The sequence below is a fragment of the Octopus bimaculoides genome, chromosome 3, assembly GCF_046866305.1.
Source record: "Octopus bimaculoides isolate indiv1 chromosome 3, ASM4686630v1, whole genome shotgun sequence".
Classification (NCBI taxonomy): domain Eukaryota; kingdom Metazoa; phylum Mollusca; class Cephalopoda; order Octopoda; family Octopodidae; genus Octopus; species Octopus bimaculoides.
Window position 1 is genome coordinate 421,260 of NC_142930.1, and position 21,867 is coordinate 443,126.

The 21,867-nt window shown below is 36.1% G+C and overlaps 2 protein-coding genes across 2 annotated transcripts in view; one reads left to right on the forward strand and one right to left on the reverse strand.

The window, feature by feature from the left end:
• LOC106874631 (uncharacterized) overlaps nucleotides 1-2,311 on the forward strand; it is a 76,563-nt gene extending 74,252 nt beyond the window's left edge. The window contains exon 9 of the mRNA XM_014922429.3: nucleotides 701-2,311. Coding sequence (XP_014777915.2) covers nucleotides 701-868 — 168 coding nt within the window. The 3' untranslated portion in view covers nucleotides 869-2,311. The remainder of the gene's footprint in view (nucleotides 1-700) is intronic.
• Nucleotides 2,003-13,943, reverse strand: LOC106874642 (zinc finger C4H2 domain-containing protein). Its single transcript, XM_014922439.3, has 5 exons — nucleotides 13,757-13,943; nucleotides 11,083-11,254; nucleotides 9,817-9,989; nucleotides 6,445-6,601; nucleotides 2,003-2,280 (listed from the first exon to the last, which is right to left on the reverse strand). The coding sequence occupies exons 1-5, from the start codon at nucleotides 13,807-13,809 to the stop codon at nucleotides 2,167-2,169; spliced, it is 669 nt and encodes a 222-aa protein (XP_014777925.1). The 5' UTR covers nucleotides 13,810-13,943; the 3' UTR covers nucleotides 2,003-2,166.
• Nucleotides 13,944-21,867: the final 7,924 nt, after the last annotated feature.

The window sequence follows — 21,867 nt, forward strand, 5'->3', positions numbered from 1 at the left end:
GCACAAAGGCCAGTCAGGCAGTACTGGCAATGGCTACGCTCAAATGTTTTTTACGTGCCACCTGCACAGGAGCCAGTTCAGCAACACTGACAATGACCTCGCTCAAATGTTGTCTTTCACATGCCAGTAAGGCGACGCTGGTAATGATCACACTCAAATGGTGCTATTTATGTGCCACTGGAAGCCAGACAGCTGCTCTGGCAATGATCACGCTCGGATGGTGAATCAACTCCTGTCGTTCACTGGTACATTTTTTCTCAGCCTTTCCCACAGAAGGGTGATAGACCCCAGCAGGGTCCTGAAAGGGCAGTTGTACTATGGACAACAGAACAAAAATATGTGACATATTAATATATTCGACTCAGAAAGCATTTCAGTTTATTCCAATCTGTTTGAAATATTCTTTGGTTTTTCAAGATCTAAGTACAACAAATGTATACATATTTGTGTGTTAGTGTTTCCTTGCCTTGAGTTCATGTGATTTTTGTAAATAAGTGTCACCATTCTATATTCGGTGTCCTCCATTTCCATGAAAACATGTCTGGTCATGGAGGAAAATTATTACTTAATTTGGGAAAAGGAAGAGTATTTGGCTGTATAAAATCTGCCTCAATGAATTCCATCTGATCCATGCAAGCATGGAAAAGTAGATGTTAAAATGATGATGATTGTTAATCCATATTTTTCACTTACTTTCCAGCATGATAGTCTTCGTTCCAAAAAAAAGCACCAGACAGATGGAAAGGAAAGAGACGACACATTACCACCTGGAATGTTATCAAATGAAGTGTCAGTATCAGAAGCTATTCAACAATCTTCAAGTGTACAAGACACCAATGATACAGATCATCTCCTTGACATCTCGTAGATGGTGCCTTTTAACAAAAGAAAATGATCAAGAGAAATATTTCTCCTTACAAACAGAAACATTCTTTGGACATATTGACAATGCTAGTTGCTATCAAAGTAGGAGCATTCCATGGCAGGTTTTACAAGTTGCCTTTTTAAAACTTTTTTTGTTTCCCCAATATTCTGATCTTTATAAGGAGTAATGCTTAATTTATCATTAAACTAATAGCTTTTTTTATGTTGTAATTTTATCAAATATCTAACAATGATCAAGTGGTTTTAAGCAAAATTTCTGGGATAGTTAAGTTATTAAATCATCACACTGACATATACATTCCAGCAGATTCAGACATGAATGTGCTAAGTGCTGCCACATTTTGTCTTTGGTGAACAACTTCTCCTTTCAGATGATTTGGATCAAGAACAAACTCCATACATTGATGTAAAGGACCTTGAGACACAGCTGTGTTCTGACCTTGCAGAGTTTCTTCAGTTAAAGCTACCTCACCTGGATCAATGAATCTAAACAAGAGTTGTTTATAAAGATCAGCAAACAAATTGACCAGTTTTTGGCAGAAATCAACCAGCATCGGTAAACAATTTGTTTGTTGAATTCTATAATGAGGAACCACAATTCTTGTTTAGATTCATTAATCCAGGTGAGGTAGCTTTGACTGAAGAGACATAAAACAGATTGAAACGTCTCAAAGTCCACTCACCTCAATGAAGTGTGCTGTGAACACACATCATCTAAAAGTTGTTGTTTGCTGAAGACAAAATACAACAGTGATTAGCAATTCATGTTTCAATCAGCTGGAACATATTAAAAATAATATGTACATCATTGTAGTTAAGAAATTAATTTCTAGAAACTTTCGCTGGTTCACTACTAAAAGCAGAATGTGAGAGTAAAAAACTTAAATTCAAATGCTGGCAGCTAGAGGCATGGCTGTGTGGTTAAGAAGTTCACTTCACAATCATGTAGTCTTGAGTTCAATCTTACTGTGTGACACCTTAGGCAAGTGTCAGTCCAGGGCTATAATAAAGCATCCTTATCCAAGGTGCTGCACAGTGGGACTGAAACTGAAGGCTGGGAGGAAAACTTCTTCATCTCACAGCCCCACTTGTAGATGAGAAATAAGGAAAAACAAAATTGTATGAGGAAAAAAATTACTTTTATTATAAATATGGAGTGAGAAAAATGAGATGCTTTAAATGTAAGATGAGAAGATAATAGAAAGACATGAAACTATGGAGGGAATGGAATAAAATAGAGGTACGGAATTGAGAGTGGTGAGATATTTGGTTACAACCAGTTTATTCATCCAGCTTACGTTTTGGTTTCTTAGGATTCCGTGACCGACTTTTAGCTTTACACAAAGGACAGATTGGTGCATTTCTGTGAATTTGCTGGTGACACGACAAACAAGCCTAAAATATAATAAAAGTTTAAAAAATGAAATATTGTCTGCAATATATTTATTTGGTTTCAATTAAATCTCAAATTTGAATGTATATGGCATTACAATTGAAGCTTGGTTTACAAATTGAATTCATTCCTGAAGGTCGTTTGTAAACTGAAACTATTCTTCCTCTAGGAAATTCAAGAGAAATCACACTGAATTCAGGCAGGGATGTGCACAGAGCAAAAACCAGACAGCAACTGGGGCTCTGCAGCTGATACTCCCAGTTTGTTGTTCTTGTGTGTTCATTACTTGAGACACTAATCATCACCCGAGATATTCTATGTTTGAAAAATTGTTCATTAACCAATTTGTCCAAGATGAGAGACGTTCATAAACCAAGGTTCCACTGTACTTACACCAAGGTGTGTTGTGATTCTTAGGACTCTTTAAGGCCAGAGCTTAACCTGGTTTTGAAGGGATTTGAGTGGCTGAGATTACACCATTATACACTGTATAGGATGTCAGTCCTTCACAGGGTTAACTCCCCATCTCAGTTACAGCTGAATGGAATAAAGTATTTTGCTCATGAACACAATGCACTGCCTAGTCTGGGAATCAAAACCGCAATCTTAAGATCACGAGTGGAACTACTAGTCTACATGCCTTCATTTAGTGTCCACCTCTTGACCGGAAAGGGCCCTAGGACAGTGGGATCATGTGGTTACAATGTACATTCATGGTGTCAATGTTTACTGAATTTTACAATTCACATCAGTTCATATGGAGAGCAACAGTCTTCATCAACAAACGACATGAGTGATCCCTTATCCAGGACATTAAATTACAAAAAACTAAAATGTAAATCAGATTTAATATTAGTTTCCAGTTAAGATTTTACTTCAGTTCATGCCTTAAACTGTTCTCTGTTAGTAGACAAAACACCAGGAATCTGCTATAACATTTGATTTAGAGATTAACTAACAATATAAAAAAAATTTGAAACTTCTCTCCTCCACAAAACAACTGTAGATTTTACAAATTCAAAATTTATTTCTTATAATTGTTTCTTATTTATACGAGAAGAAATGTAATTCGATCTCTCTCTCCAGCCATTCTATATCTCTCACACTCATGCACTACATCTACTTCTGCCGAATACTCTTGCAACTACCTACCTACATATCCATCTTGCTTTCTCTCATCCGCTGCTCTTCACCTGCTTCTCTGCTGCCAGTCATTACCTACTTTCAACTCATATGAATCATTGATCACTTCTCCCCTCCACCTTACCCAACTTCTAATTATCACTTACTTTTCACTACTTTCCTCCTATAATAAACCACTCCTCAACCCTTGTTCTTCATTCATCATATTTATCCTCCTCACCCATTCGTCATCTCTCCCCACAAAACTCTTCCAACCCCTACTCACTGACACTTGTTCTTCTTCTCTGTCCCCATTCACTTCCACTCACCTTTCGACCCTGAATGTCCACAGACACCTCCTCACCACAAATTTTAACTCTTTCCACCTCCAACCAGGCCACTCCCACCAAGTCATAGGAACCATGCCAAGGAGCACAATATGCTCCTTGGATCCATCAGATCCTATCAAACCATCCAATGTATGTTGAATGACAATGTCAATGTGTGTGTATCCATCCATCTCCAGCCACTATTCCTGGGAGATTGAACCTTCAAGTACCTCTTCTGTGGGCTCCTATCAGAAGCAACCACCATAAGAATGGCCAATTGAGACTGTGGAGATTATCTGTCTCATTCTTGCTCTACTCCTAGGTCTCCTGCCACTTGGCTTCACTTGAAGAATCCATTTTGCAGCAGATAAATAAATGGAGTTAAATGCAGGTATTATTCAAATCTTTATACTTCCGACATATGTTTCAAAGACAACGTAAGTATTATTCCAGAAGGAATAAAATGGTGTAAAACAATGCAATCTTCTCATCAGAGAAAGAAAGAAACCCAACATGTCAATAAGACATTTTAACAGAATGTGATGACTGCATATATGAAGGGACCACTATCAAGTTTTTTTGTAAAAAAAAGTAGATATAACGTGACAGGTAGTTTATAGAAAGAGAAGGAGGAGAAAGAAAGAAATTAGCAGAAAACTAATAGTGAAGAGATACAGAGCGATAAGTGAACTGGAATAAAGCTTAAATACATGGAAGTAGATATATTTTGTGGAAGTGCAATGTAAGAAGACTAGTTAAAAAATTAAAGCTTAATTTATGGTCAAATTCATTCCAAGTGGTTGACTGGTTTAGTTCTATTAATAACAAGAAGTGCACGAAGTTTATCCAGTTTGACGTTTCTATTCCTCCATCAACCCAATCATACTTAACAAGGCACTCTAGCTCGCTCGTAACAAAGCAAATCTCACCAGGGAAGAAATTAATGTCGTGTTGGCCACCAGAAAATCTATTATTAAATTTGATAACAAGCTATGGGTCTGTAAAGATACACCCAACAGTTTTGATGTCACCATGGGAATGAGATGGCTGACCAATTCCCAAACATCAATGGAGATCTATATCATGATGATTGTCTACTCTACCTTCAAAATGCTTCTAACCAAAAACTACAAAGGGTTAGGAGCAGCTTAGTTAAATTTTTCCAAAACGTGGGCTTAAGCATTGTTTTTGACAATGATATAACTAAAGCCAACTTTTTGGATATTACCCTTAACTTGCATAAGGATTCGTATTTCCCATAAACCCTCAACATATATTAGCTCTTTCGGTAATCATTCTAAGGCTATTACAAAGAATTTAGTCAGGAATATTTCACATAGACTTTCTAGATTATCTACTAATGTTGATATCTTCAACAATAAAGCTGAATTTTATAACTCTGCTTTACTTAAAACTGGCTATAAAGAAAAAATTACCTGTATTAACCCTATTGACATTAATTCTACCTCTATTAATCAGAACATGAAATCAAGTTGTAACGATATTAACGATTTTTTTTTTTATTTCGAATAACAACACGAAATCGAGTAATGCATTTTTGCAGTCTAAGGGAGATAACCGTTATTTAAGACCCTTTTTTTTCATTATAAAGGTACATCAAAGACTTTTAAGGATAATTACCCTAGTAACAAGGTATGTCCTAGCAAAACTGTTTGGTTAATAATTCCATATGGTAAGCAGATCAAATCTAACTTCCCTTACCAGTTTCGTGAAGCTATAGAAAAGAATTTCCCAAGAAATTCAAGATACTATTCGATTATTAACTCACACCGAATCAGGATAGATTTTTCCAACAAAAAATCTTTCACAAATCCTTCACATAATAATAAGTAGTTAAACACAAATCCACTTAATGAAAATACTAACATTAATTTTGTTAACACTAACTTCTCTTGAAATAATATTAACAGCGGGATTACTGTTTCTGAATTTGAAAACAAAAAACCTCATCTACAGCATCACATGCCTTCAAGGCAATGAAAACTACATTGAGGAGACAGGAAGGAAACTAACCAAATGTGCATAAACCACAAATTAGGGATTCTCTTTTATGAATGTCCCATGCAGTGAACATCTAGATATCTGTGCAAATGAAAAATTTACAACTTTGAAAGAGAAAAGAAGAATTCTTTATAAAAATTTAAAATCTGAAATCAAACCAAAAATAGCCAACACCCCATATAATAAACACTGGTAAAAAAAATTTATGACCAAAACCATAAGTCCAGAAATAATACTATCACTACCACAAAAATAACAACTTCCTCTTTAAGAGCACGTGTGTTTGAAAAGGTTTATCAAAAGCATTCACACACTAGAAAAATAACTTCTTCCCAAAAAAGGTTAGTAACATCCTCATAAACGATTTCATAATATTTTTTTTTTAAATAATTTTTATTAAAAAATCACCTTTACACTTCAAAAACTGTATTCAGTTATCCTCATAGACTTTCACATATATATATATATATATATACACACACATACATTTTCTGTCTCCTAAATTCTACACAAAAAAGTACTGTTTAACTCATAACTGTGCCCAAGATGCCACAGAACAGCATCAAACCTGGAACGTTGTAGTTGCCAGACTGACTTGTTAATCACACAGCTATGCTTACATCCATTGATTGACTAAAAGAATTTTCTAGAACTGATTGTTTCAACAGAAATTTGGTGAATACAAAGTTTTACCTTCATTGGTGGTGGCTGCTGACGGAATGTCTGGCGTTCATTTTTATTGCGAGGGACTTGAATTTGTTGTGCAGCTGCAGCAGCAACTGCCAACGACTGTGGCAATGAAGATTCAACACTTTCTGACTGCCATTCAACATTCTGTTTCTCAAAATATCTGCAAGACAATCATTTTAACAATTTTATTCCTAAACTTCAGACTAATGAAAATAATAAACTTTTTGAATTAATTTCTAAATATGTATTTTTGTCCTTTTCTTAAACACTTTAGCATTCAGGATGTTCTGCCAAATTGTTTTGAATTAATGAAACATTATCCAATAACTTTGAAATTTCAATGATGTGGTTATATATTTTTGAATGACATGGTAGGGTAAGTATAAGAGGCCAGATCTGGCCAGTTAAAACATGAAATAGGTAGAATATTTGGGCCAGATATGGCTGGTTTAAATGCTAAAGAACACACTACATATTTTCTCAGCAACACTGCTACTCATTTAAATATTTCTTTCATCAATTTCCCCCAAATATTTGCCATTCTCTTAAATACATTTCTTCAACCAATTGTTCATCAATTTTCCATTCTTTGAAATGAGTTAATAAAATTAAATATGAACAGAAGTTTACAAAGGTTAATTTCAATTATATTTGCTAAATAATCAATCCATATCAGATTGAACTCATGAATGATAAAATCAGTTAGTTTAGTAAAGGATGAATAAACATCACTTACGTTGACGAGTAGAAAGACGGTTGTTTCATTTTTGTTTTTCAAAAAGAAAAAAAATAACCCAGCAACATATCCATATTTAATGGCATAAAAGAGGCATGGGCATATCAGATGAAAGCACTCTCATTTCAGCAGTGAATACAGAAAAGAGAATGCTATTGACAAAATTAGCTTATGGGAGGTCCAACTTTGCATATAGAACCCAAGGTGATTTTTTTTGCACACATTTTAGGGAGTAAAAGTGCAAGACATATGCTATGAAATATGGTAAAAGAATTGACAAACTCATAACCAAAAAAATGAAGCCAACAAATGAAAAACTAAATGTCAACTCCACAGTATTAACTTTAAAATATGAACAAAAATTAATTTTAAGAAATAATTGTTTTGGTTTAGTTCCTCCACACATCACCTCCAAATCTGAAGTATTTTAGGAGCCAGGCAATGAAGCATGAATATGAAAAACAAAGGACAACAAGAATATTATTCTTCATGTGGATGAGAAAATCTTAGTCAAAAGATACTCCAGCTAGATTCATAGAATTACACTGATAGAGGGGACAATGGTTGAGTGATCCGGTTGTCCACAGTCATCAACAAGAATAGGGATTTCAATGGTGTTTCTGACCAGAACTCTTTAGTCGACACAGTTCATGGAGCTTTCTTTAGGGGACAGGAACCACAGTATCAGTCTTTCATTTACTTAATGGTTTGAAATTGATGCTAAACACTACTCTTTGATTCTTAGAATGCAGTTAGATAATAACACCATAATCAATATTGAACTAGGTTATCTATAGTACGAAAAAATTTATGATTTTAAAAAGAGTTTCCAGTTAAAGAAAAAGAAGCATTTAACATGTATACACATTTAATCAGTAAATAAAACAAAATAATGAAAGTTTGCAACACTTTTCTCCATTTCAATATGGGAATCTATACATTCGTTGCTGTTTAAATCTATACGAAATCTTTTTTTTGTTTAAATTTTGTTTCGTCCAAGCCATGGCTCGGATGAGTCACAGCTATGTGGTTAAGAAGTTTGCTTCCCAACCACATGGTTTTGAGTTCAGTCCCACTGCATGGCACCATGAGTAAGTATCTTCCACAATAGCTGTGGGCTGACCAAAGCCTTGTGAGTGGATTTGGTTGAAGAAAATAGAAAGAAGCTGGCTCTGTCTGTGTGTGCCTGTATATTGATGACTGCAACTTAGTTGCTCCTACAGGTTACGATATGCAAATTTTCATGGATCATATTTCTTCATCCTGCAAGGCATTTGGACTTAGCATTAGCCTGGACAAATCTGTCGTAATGTTCCATCCTGTGCTACGATGTGAAACCATCTTAGTTGAAGGAAAAGTACCGAAAGTGGTAGACAAGTTTGTCTACCTGGGCAGCACACTCTGCTGTTCTTGCTCCTTGGATGATGAAATACCTGAAAGGCTTCAGAAGGTAACTGATTCCTTCAGGGCTCTTCAGTCTTATATCTGGTCCCAACCTGGCATCACAAGGCAAACAAAAGTTGCTGTGCATATTCTGGCATCACTCATTTACTCATACGAGACATGGAGCCTTTACTGGCATCATGTAGAAGACCTTGGATGCTTCCATCAGAGATGTCTCAGACATGTTCTGAATGTTGGCTGGTCCTGCAGACTCCATGAACAGAACTCTTAAACAAAAGAACAGACGTCCTGAGCAGTGAAACAATGGTGCACCGGCACCATTTACATTGGATTGGACATCTTGTTTGGATGAATAATCAGAGGATGCCGAAACAAACTCTGTATGGTGAAGTTGTTTGTGGAGAGCAACCCCAGCAGAAATCAAGACTATGATTTAAGGATTGTGTAAGATCCTCGTTGAAAGCATGGGAAGTCAGTTGTGAAAGCAATGCTTGTTAACACCACCAATGGAAGAAACAAGTAAAGGAAGGAGTTGGTGTTTTTGAAAGAAATACGCATTTTCCATGCAGAATTTCAATTAGCTGCTCAAAAGCGCACAACAACCTGTGCAGTGAAGGAGGGGGGGGGAGCTTGGTCTGTAATATCTGTGGATGTTTATCAAGGGCTGAGCTTATTAGTCACCAGCAAAGCCACAAGTGTAAAGTGTAAATTTGTCTGAGTTTACAGGATTCATAATGGTCAGTGATGACCTTCATTAGTCACAAGTGAACAGCTATAATTTATGCGTGTATGTGTATGTATGTATGTGTTTATCTCTGTGTCATGGTATTACAATAGTTGTTAACGAGTGTCACTGTCATTCATTTCTAATATCCTGCGAAAACATGTCTGGCAACAGGGAAAGATTACTTACTTAGAAACAGTAATCTTTAAAAAGCTAAGATTTAAGGCAAGAGAAAGCTTCATCTGACATATATTCACCAAATTCAGACTTTAAGCAGAACAGTAAAAATACTGAAGACTTGTCTAAAGTGTAGTATGCAACAGTTGTTTATGTGGAAATCCCAATGATAGGGCTTTGGTTGTTAATTAGGAGTCAGTCTCTTCTTCATAGGATAATTTCAAAGGATTAAAATAAAAGACCATGCATTCACATGAAAGTAAAATTCAGTCCTGAATTTTAAAATATAACAATTAATAACAGATATGAGAAAGCCAAAACATGCAATGCTTACTCTGGAGTGAGTTTTTCTTCCTCGTCTTGCAGATCTGGTAACTTTTCTAGTCCAACAGACAATCTTAAATTATCTACTTCATCCTTAAGAGGTGTATATTCTTCATAGAGTCTCTTTGTAGAATCTAGTGCCTTATTTCGCTCCTCTTCAGCTTGTTTGATCGTTGTTTCCATCTATAATCAAAACACAAATAGAAAAAAAAGTAAAATAAAATTCAAAAATTATTAAAAAAATAAAAGTAAAGATGAAAATAAAATATATTATTCTAAAGATTAATTAACTTGTGTACTGTTTTTGTTAACTACTCCAATTCACATCCAAAGTCTACCTTTTCTGTCCCAGCCTGCCTCTGATCGCACTACATCTCTTGTGTATCCATTGTTTATATTGGATTCAAAATACAGTCTTCTTATCAACTGCTTTTCTGCACATAAAAGCATGGTTGCCTTCTTGGTATCAATAATCTTGTTTTCTTCATTGTTAACTAAATCTTGTATTTGTGAGGTTTACTTTAAAACCTCTCAATTATAAAACATTATAATTTACTGCTATTTGTAAATAATATATTTCTAAGAAAAGCTTTAAATAATGTGAGAAATCAGGCAAAATAGGTAAGGTGATGCCAATAAATGAAGACAAAGTAAGAAATTGTATCATGTTACAGAGTTTGTTTAATGTTGTTGAATATATCAGAATGACCTGCCCATAATAACACTTTTCTCCAAACTCCTTATAGAAGCCTTAAATAATCTAAGCAGCATAATACAATATCTTGTCTTTGTTGTTATTATCTATTGACAGCACTTTCAATATTTTGCCGAGCTTTTCACCTGCATTGCTTAAAAGTCTTCTTTAGAATATTTATATTTCTCAATTCTTGGTTTCACTGCCACATTTCAAACGTGTTTTCAAATTCTTTGATAGATTAAGCTATGAGAACAAGATCATCAATATACAGAAGTACTGCAAAGACAGCAAATCTTAAACTCCTCAGTAATGGCCAGGAGAACCACACCATCAAATCATAGTATAGTACTAAAAGTAAAAGTAAGCTGCTCTTATTACTATCTAGCGGACAACCAGTGTCATTCTTATTTCCTACGTGAGTGTTTTGTAAAAGAAAGGCATTAAACTAATCAGAAAAGAAAACTTTGTTCCACAATGCTATATCTTTCAAATGATTAAAGTTTAAAAACAGAATAGGATAGAAAATTTAAGAAATGTGGATTCTTCTTGTTTCTAGTAACCAAGAAACAATTTACAAACCAAGTTAATGTCTGCATGAATAAGTCGTAATTCTTCAACATGTGCCATCTTTTCCTGAAGTAATAATTCCATCTCTTGCTTATATTCTTCAAGACATTGTTCTTCACATTCTGTAATATCGAACTCCTGCTTCAGACGGCTTTTGATTTTCTCAAGATGAATACTTCTGCCCCTGAAAGTGGATGCCAAATATATATTTAAAACAGTCACTCAAAGTTGGAACGGCACCATCACTGCCAAAATCTACAACATTTTACATAATGTTTAAATGTAAACAAATTAACTGACTGATACATCAATATTGATAGTGGGGTATTTAAAAATGTTTGTTAGGCAATCCCTCTGAGAGAAAAATGTTATTTGAAAGAGAAATTCTCAAACTGAATGCTGGAACACAACCACAATTATACAAATGCTACATTTCAATACAAAATAATGATTTTATAAACAAACACAAAATGGGTCATGACATTAGTTATCCATATAAATGTTGTGAGAGGAGGAGATTGGGAATATGGAAAACTATGAAAACTAGTTGGATGATTTTTTTTTTTTTTAACCAACTGCACACTGGGGGTTGATGTAATCAACTTCCCTGCTCCCCCTGCTAATTCATTGGTCTTGTGCCAAATTAGAAACCAATATATTCAATATCTTAAATATCTCATCTCTCCATATTAATCTGTGCATTTTGATTTCATAATCAAATCAATAACATAAACGGGCTTATTTGGCTGTAAAGTATTGGTTTATTTTGATCAGCAACAAAATCAATATTTTTATGTGACAAGAAAATGCATATTCTTCTTTTCTCTCTAATTTATGAAATCTTGTATATTTACTATATCAGCTCCAGAGTCAAACCAGGCTGGATTTGAACTCTAATCCAGTGTTTAACATTCATTAAACCAGCTCCATTACTAATTTAGCCTGAAAATAATAATTTCCTTATTGCCCACAAGGGGCTAAACATAGAGGGGACAAACAAGGACAGACAAAGGGATTAAGTCGATTACATCGACCCCAGTACGTAACTGGTACTTAATTTATCGACCCTGAAAGCATGAAAGACAAAGTCGACCTCGGCGGAATTTGAACTCAGAACGTAACGGCAGACGAAATACCGCTAAGCATTTCGCCCGGCGTGCTAACATTTCTGCCAGCTCGCCGCCTAATATTATAATAATTTCTTACACAGGAACAAATATTGCCAGATCAGATTGGAGCCTGGTACAGCTTCCTGGTTTGCCAGTCCCCAGTCAAACCGTCCAATCCATGCCAGCATGGAAAACGGACGTTAAACGATGATGATTAGTCAAAGAGAGAGTTGAGATCCATCTCATGCTTAAAACTGTCTCAAAGGTATTGTTGCTGTTTAGTTTTAGATCAGCTCTGATCAAAGGTGCCCCGCCGGGACCATCCCGTATTTTTCTAAATGTACTATTCTTTTCTTTTAAAAAAGGTAGTTTAATTTATGAGAATTTGACATCTATTTCTAGCAGTGTTTCTCAAGCGTTTATCTAGTTGTGGGGCATTGAAGATCAAACAACAACTACTGACATATCTCACACAGAAAGTTTTATAAAATACTTTTTTAAAAAATGCAGAAAACTAGTGATTAACCTGTTTTATTAATTATACATATGTGTAAAAAAAATTATTTTTCAAGATGCTCTAACATTAATAAAGATTTTCTAAAACCATAAATCGTACATTTAATGAGCACTGACATAGCAAGTGCGCCACCCGAGGCAGCCCCGCACACAGCCATCTTCTATACAGGCTCATACAGTAGACCCAAATGTGCCGCTCGGGGCAGATTGCCTCCATTGTCCCCACCCCTAGCTATACTACTGATGCAGAGACTCTTTTGTTAGCTCCAAGACATTATTGGCAGAATAAATATAAATGGTTATAACAAGGAATTGAAACGATCGACAGACTCGGAACTCCTTAATCTGTAGCGATTTACTATCAATACGAAAATAGTTTCTTTTTCTTCGTTAGCCGATGTTATCTTTGAAATTTCAGCTCAACTACCAGTTTATATTATTTTATAAAAGAAATTCTTCTTCTTCTTCTTCTTATTATTATTATTATTATTGCCAAATTCCAGATAATTAAAACAAAAACGGTTTAGATAAATAACTAAGACTTTATTTTTGAGCTGGTGAATTTGTATCATTTTAGGTTTTAAGAAAATTAACTTATTCTTTGTTTTCTTTATTTCTTTTCTTTTCTTAAAATCAAATGTTAAAAAAGTAAATCTTCGATCGTTCATTATGTTTACTCTTCTCGTCAGCAGCATAAGAAAGCTTATGAATCAGATAAATCTGTTAGAATAATTAATAGAAGGAGAGGCAGAGAGAGAGAGAGATTATTGGATGGGGGGGGGGGGTGAGGCGTTGTGGCTTTCATACATTGAAAAATGTAATAAACGAATCTGTCAAAGGATGGAAACTTCATGACAAACGGAGTGGGTTGGTTAAGAACTTTTGACTGGTTCGACGGTCACCACAAGAGAATTAATAAAACAACGGGAAGAGAAACATCCGCTGATCCAGGTTCGTTGCTAATTTGTCATCGAAGCAATTATAAATGGTTGTTGTTGGTGATGAAGGAAAATGTAAACAGCAAAAAGAAGCTTCGTGTAAAGAGAAATAATGTTTATTACCTGAGTTCTTTGAGACTTTCCAATTTAGATAAGATATCCAGTTCATCGGCCATGGCAAGTGATTCACGGAAGAGATCTGAAGAGAGAACGATAAATCAAGAGAGATCGATAAATCGTAGAAAAAAAAAACTGGCGAAGGTAGAATGCCTGCACGGAGAGTGGTAAACATAGGGGAGGTAACTGATGTGTGGAGAGTAGCTCATCCAAGGGAGATAACTGAAAACATTTTTTTTTTTTTTTTTTTTTCAGGACTGTTCAATGGTAAATTAATGATTTTTACGGAAGACTCGGTACTTGTTTGATAGTTTGTTTTGGCGACCATGAAAGAATGAAAAAGAAAGTCCACTATGGTTGGATTCGAACTCGAGACGTACAAAAACTTGATTCTGCTAATTCGCAATCCATGACAAAATATCTGCTGATACGATCATGTGTCGGTCAATAGAATCCTCAATCCCCTTAGAATTCCTAAATGAGTAATATCGAATAAAATAAACCCATTTTCGTTCAAGCGCCTCCACTTTGTGGATTTCATAACATTCATTGAGGAAAATAGGGAATCTGAGAAAACATATGGTTTCTTATCAAAATCAGGTACTTTCTAGGTCTAAACACGAAAGATGGCAAAAAGGCCGAATGCAACGAAAAGGCCATAATTACGCAGAAAAGTAATTGTCTCGTGTATTTGTTGTTAATGGCTCTAACTTCTATTGAATAATTAAGCCATAAAGCGCTGGGATTTGCACTTACATAGCATGGACTGCTGAGCACATTTTATGAAAATGAGATTACCATGCACATATATAAAAAAAAACAGAAAATAGTTAAAATATCATCTTAGTACATAATGGTGGCAAGTTTTACATCATCTGAAAAGTCATTAGTTGAACAATTAGTCCTCTTGCATTCTGGGAGGGGGTATCGGAGCGTCTGAGTGACATTAGACCCCATGAATTAAACGCATCTATCTGGGTCACGATCGTGGCCTATCGACCTGTACCTGACGGCCACGATCGTGATCCGTCGCGCTTTGTGTTAATAGCCATACTTTGCTCAAATTAATTAGCAATGTAATCATTATATCTCATGGTTCTAATATTAATAGCAACATAGCAGCGCTCCCCAAATTTTGCCCTTTCAGGTTTAACAGACTTTCTGTGTAAAACCGGAACTTTAAACCTTCATGGTAAACCCTGAAAGCATGTTGGAGCATCACTGAAAAGAATATGGAAAAAAGTACTGGAGCTAAAACACATCCCTGTTGGATTCAAGTGACAACAGAAAATGCCTCTGAACATTTACTACAAGATATCACTGTTGCCATTGTTCCTTTATGCAAGGATACGATTGCCCTTATCATTTTATCAGGAAGTTCAGGTTTAGAAGAACTATATCCTGCAACCAACAGACACATTTGTCCAATCCTAGGCAAAATAAAATTCATCAATGTCTCCACTGCAACTTCATAGCAAAATCCATTCCCGGACTCAAATTATATTCATGCATCTAACACAAATAGATGCAGCTTCTCCTTCAAACATTTACATGTCGAAACTGATAGGAGCAATGATCATATACATATATATATATATATTACTCTTTTACTTGTTTCAGTCATTTGACAGTGGCCATGTCAGAGAACCGCCTTTAGTTGAGCAAATCGACACCAAGACTTATTCTTTGTAAGCCTAGTACTTATTCTATCATTCTCTTGTACCAAAACACTAAGTTACAAGGACATAAACACACCAACATCTCTTATTAAGCAATGGTGAGGGGACAAACACAGACACACAAACATATATATATACACGACAGGCTTCTTTCAGTTTCCGTCTATCAAATCCATTCACAGGGGTTTGGTCGACGTGAGGCTTTAGCAGATTGCCCAAGATGCTACACAGTGGGACTGAACCGAGACCCATATGGTTGAGAAGCAAGCTTCTTACCACACAGCTTCTCCTGTGGGTGGATATATATATATATATATATATATATATATATATATATATATATATATATATATATATATATATATATATATATATTAGGGACAAAATCCAAAATTACAGGTATATATATATATATATATGTATATATAGTTTTAGGGAAAATAACCAAGTTTCAAGAACTCATCGATGAAAATCCACTATCACATATAGAAAAATTAATTTACCTGTAATTTGGGATTTTGTCCCTAATATTATTATATATGTATATATATAAAAGGTAAGCAGAGTTGGCGGTTGTAGTAACTGACTAAGGGATAAAAATATCCATATTTACTGTCGGTATCAGTTACCTATGCTATTCCTGGGCATGGGTATACAGGTACACTATGCTCGTAGGGTACAGGTAACAACAGAATAAACAAGTTTATCAGGAATCAAATTTAAATGATGAGGAAATGGAGAAAACTTTCGATCAGCAAACAAACAAATTGGATTACATCTGTAGATTCTTTTTTTAGAAATGTTATGTCATGTTTTGTATCAAAAAATAATCTACAGATGTGATCTGATTTGTTTGTTTGTTGATGAAAAGTTTTCTCCATTTCCTCATCATTTAAATTTGATTCCTAATAAACTTTTGAAAATTTATATATATATATATATATATATATATATATATATATATATATATATATATATATATATATATATATATATATATATATATATATATATATATATATATATATATATATATATATATATATATATATATATATATATATATATATATATATATATATATATATATATATATATATATATAGGCGTGACTGTGTGGTAAGTAGCTTGCTTACCAACCACATGGCTCTGGGTTCAGTTCTACTGCGTGGCACCTTGGGCAAGTGTCTTCTACTTGGTCGGGCCGACCAAAGCCTTGTGAGTAGATTTGGACGACGGAAACTGAAAGAAGCCCGTCGTATATATATATATATATATATATATATATATATATATGTGTGTGTGTATGTGTTTGTCCTCCCACCATCGCTTGACAACCGATGCTGGTGTGTTTACATCCTCGTCACTAAGCGGTTTGGCAAGATAGTGCGATAGAATAAGTACTAGGCTTACAAAGAATAAGTTGTGGGGTCGATTTGTTCGACTAAAGGCGGTGCTCCAGCATGGCCACAGTCAAATGACTGAAACAAAAAAAAATATATATGCTCTTTCACTATTATTTTTTTTTTAATGATTCTTGTAAAACCCTATTCCTATAGAACCTTATCTCTCTCTCTCTATCAATTATTTCACTTATTCTTCATTTGCTGCTCCCTTTCATCACTTATATTTATTTCTTTTCTTTTTGAATAATTTCCCTTATCGATCATCCCTCATTTCAACTTGTTGTTACCTAATACCAGACCTATTGGATTTGTCATAGACAGATCTAAAAACCTTTTTTTTAAATATATGTAACTCAATCTATTGAGAATAATATATTCAATATAACTGTTACGTACTCAAAAACAAGATGTACACCTGTAAGGTGTATTGTATGTGTGTATACATGGATGGACGTGCGTGCGTGTATGCGGATACTATACATGGAGATATATCTGTACGTGTGCTTGTGGATGTGTGAGTGTATGTATATGGTTACAAGAGGGTGTAACTGTAGATATGTGTGGAGATGTATGTGTATATTCATGTATTTGGAGCTGTGTGTAACGAGGCGTACTTGGATACGCTCGAGTATGTTAGCGTATGTATCTATGAATGCGTGTGTATACACACATATATACTATGACTTCTAAGTAAGTGTATGGACCCATGTAAATAGAGAAGTTTATAAAGCTAGGAATTTTTAGTGGTGTGTTTAGGTAAACTGACCATTCATCACAATGATATCAAATTACAACCCTAATCTATAATTCAACGAGTGGTCAAACTAAGAAATTATTTATGACCACTGCCGTCTCATCCAAGCCAACATCCTCTTCTCAGCTCTATCTTATCTCTTATTCTACTTTATTTCTTTTGTTACTTTATTCCAATTTTGCTAAATCTTATTTATATGTGTATCTAACTTTATTATCCTTATTTTTACTTTTATTACTCTTGTTTTTACCTCTATTACTTTTATTTTATTTTTTACCTTTTGTCTTCTCTTTCTATCTTATACACTGTAGTTAAATATAAACTCAATCCAATCTATTTAACATTCACTCTATGCTGAATAGTGGTACAGTTTGGGCAGAGTTTTGAAATCCAACGAACCTTTTTACAAATATACCTTTTCAAAAGGATGTGATAAACCTATTATAATGGGTAATACTACGTGTACTTTTTCTTTTGTGATGTAATCTTTGGACTAACAATGTTTGCAGCTGAAGAGAGCTTTAATCCATCTTTTATATCAATAATATACCTATGGTGATGTAATAGCAGATTGTTTGTAAAGCTTGAAACACATGTACCGCGATATCCTTTGTATTCTGTTTTCAATTTATGTTTGATATATATATATATATATATAATCGGTCAGTTGTTCATAACTAAAAAAAAAACATTCAAGATAATTTTTGAAGCTGTAATATTTTATGTGGTCGCTGTAGAGACATGGACTTCTCTGCTTGCTGACTAGTGAACAGAAACCATACAAAGACTGACTCTTCAGATGCAACTCGAACCGGTCTAAGGGAGATAACACCATCTTGCTCAGAAGCAGTTTTCACTTCAAAAAAATTTCATTCCGTTTTTTTTTTTTCTCACAACCCTGGATGAACAAGACCATACTCGCATCTCCATTAGTACACGGTTATATCCACCAGGCCTACAGCTCTGATGAATCACCTATACTGCTAAGGACAATAATAGACGTAAAATCAATGGTAACTTGCTGACGAGTCACAAGCAAAGACTACATTCTATATATATATATATATATATATATATATATATATATAGGAATGTTGGTAGTCTATAGTCAAAGGGACGTACACTTGAAATGTAATAGGTTGATATTCAGTATAAGATGGTAAAAAAAAGGGAGTGTATAATGTTTTGAATATGGTTCTTTGACAAAAAGAGAGAGGAAAGGTCCAGAGAAAAGGAAAAAAGTCTAAAGCACATCTGGTTACATGGCTGATATATATATATATATATATATCATCATCATCATCATCGAGGTCGTTTAACTTCTGCTTTCCATGCTGGTATGGGTTGGACACTTTGACTGAGGACTGGCGAGCCAGAAAGCTGCACCAGGCTCCAGTCTGATTTGGCAGTTTCTACAGCTGGATGCCCTTCCTAATGCCAACCAATCCGACAGTGTAGTGGGTGTTTTTACGTTCCACCGACACGAAGGCCAGTCAGGCAGTACTGGCATCGACCACGCTCAAATGGTACTTTTTACGTGCCACCTGCACAGGAGCCAGTCTAACAGCACTGGCAACAACCACGCTTGAATGGTGCTTTTTATGTGCCACCTCAACAAGACCCAGTCATGCGACACATGCAATGATCACACTCGAATGGTACTTTTTATGTGCCACCGGAATGGGAGCCAGTCAGCAGCCCTGGCAGTGATCACACTTGAATGGTGCTTTTAACAATCCACTGGCACAGGTGCCAATCAGGTGGTATTGTCATCAGCCACAACAACGATTTCACTTGCCTCAATAGGTCTTCGCAAGCATAGTTTATTGTCCAATGATTGAAGGGTACTCTTAAATGGGCCGGTTATACAGCACTGGCATAAGCCATGGTTATGGTCTCACTTGGCTTACTGGGTCCTCTCAAGCACAGCATATCTCCAAAGGTCTCAGTCACTTGTCATTGCCTCGGTGAGGCCCAATGTTCGAAGGTCGTACTTCACCATCTCATCCCAAGTCCTCCTCTTCCACAAGTTCTCTCAACTGCTAGGGTGTAACACTTTTTCACACTGCTGTCCTCATCCTTGCGCGACACATGACCATACCAACACAGTCTTGCACACCACATCTGACGCTTCTTATGTCCAATATTTCTCTCAGGGCGCTTACACTGTCGTGTATGCACACTGACATTACACATCCAGCGGAGCATACTGGCTTCATTCCTTGTGAGCTTATGCATGTCCTCAGCAGTCACGGCCCAAGTTTCACTGCCATGTAGCATGGCTGTTCGTACACATGCGTCATACAGTCTACTTTTTACTCTGAGCGAGAGGCCCTTTGTCACCAGCAGAGGTAAGAGTTCTCTGAACTTTGCCCAGGCTATTCTTATTCTAGCAGCTAGTTTCAGTGCACCCTCCCCCCACTACTGACTTGGTCCCCGAGGTAACGGAAGCTATCAACTACTTCTAGCTTTTCTCCCTGGAATGTGGCAGAAGTTGTTTTCTGCACATTTTCAGTGTTTATTGCTCCTGAATATCTGCCTCATACAAAAACTATCTTCCCAGTTAGCCTTCCTTTGGTATTGCTGCACCTCTTATGTGTCCATAGCTCACACTGGATACATCTGGAGTTTCTACCTACACTTTTTCTACAGATCAAGCAGGGCAATCTACTTGAAGGGATTTTTAGTTTGTTTGCCTTCTTACTTATTAAGACTTTGATTTCTGCTAGGTCGACTCTAAGGCCCTTTGATTCTAATCTTTGCTTCCACACTGGAAACTTCTCCTCTAGTTCTGATAGTGACTCAGCTATTAGAGCAAGGTCATTAGCATAGAGAAGCTCCAAGGGGCATCCTGTCTTGAATTCCTCTGTTATTACTTGGAGGATTATGATAAGAGGGGGCTGAGGACTGATCCTTGGTGGAACCCTACCACTACCCGGAATTCTTCACTGTACTCATTGCCAACCCTCACCTTACTGACAGCATCCCCGAAAATGGCTTGTACAGCTCTCACTAACCATTCATCTATCCCTAGTTTCCACATTGATCACCAGATAAAGGATCAAGACGACCCTGTCAAAAGCTTTCTCCATGTCAACGAAAATCAGGTACAGAGGTTTATCTTTGGCTAGGTATTTCTCCTGCAACTGTCTCACCAGAAATATAGCATCAGTGGTGCTTTTCCCTGGCACGAACCCAAACTGCATCTCATCTAAACTGACTCTCTCCCTAATTAGTTGGGCTATGACCCTCTCCATGACCTTCATTACCTGTTCCAACAACTTGATACCTCTGTAATTATTTGTATCTAAACCCTAACCCTAACCCTTTACCTTTGTAGCAGTTGACTATGGTCCTGCTACACCAGTCATTGGGTTTGATTCCTTCATGTATCATCTGGTTGACTATATGGGTGACTAGACTATAGCTGACACCACCAGATATTTTAAGCATCTCTGCAGTGATTCCTGATGAGCCAAGGGCTTTCCCTGTCTTCATACTCTTAATTGCTTTATCTACCAAAGTACTGTCAATTCGGATAGCTGGTCCCTCTGTTGGGTTGGCATTCGGCAGACTCTCTTTCTCCCATTCATTCTCTTCATTTAGCAATCTTTCATAGTGGCATCTCCAAGTCTCTCTCCTTGCAGTCTCGTTAAATGCAAGTGAGCCATTATCCATGCAGACACATTTCTCTCCTATGACATTACGATTCCCTCTCACACACTGTCTTGCAACACAAAACACTTCAAGTCTTTGGTCCTCATGACGCAGAACATTAGCAATTTTTTTCGTATCTGCTTCTTCCCTTCTGGCGTTCTGATACAATTCCCTGCTACCACCGTTCTTCCAGTCTTTCCAAGCCTGCTTCTTTTGTCTAATGGCCCTGTCAACTACATTGTTCCACCACCATGTTACCTTGGGTTGAGAGGGGACTTTGCTCCATCCACAGATCTGGTCAGTGGCCCTCAGCAGGTTGTCCCGTAGAAACCTCCAATTATCTTCCCCATTATGTGATGCTTTATCCTCCTCTATTTTGTCAAAAGCTTTGAGTAATATGTTTCTAAATCTCGTGCTGGTGCTACAAATACAAAAGCATCCATTACTTTCTGTAAAGCGGTCGATGGTAGGAAGAGTGTTCAACCATAGAAACCATGCCAAAGCAGATACAAGAGCACAATGCAGTCCTCCAACCTATCAGATCCTGTCAAACCATCCATTCATTAATGTAATGAATAGTGTACAAGGGTGGAAGGGGGGGTCAATGGTAAATAGCAGTAA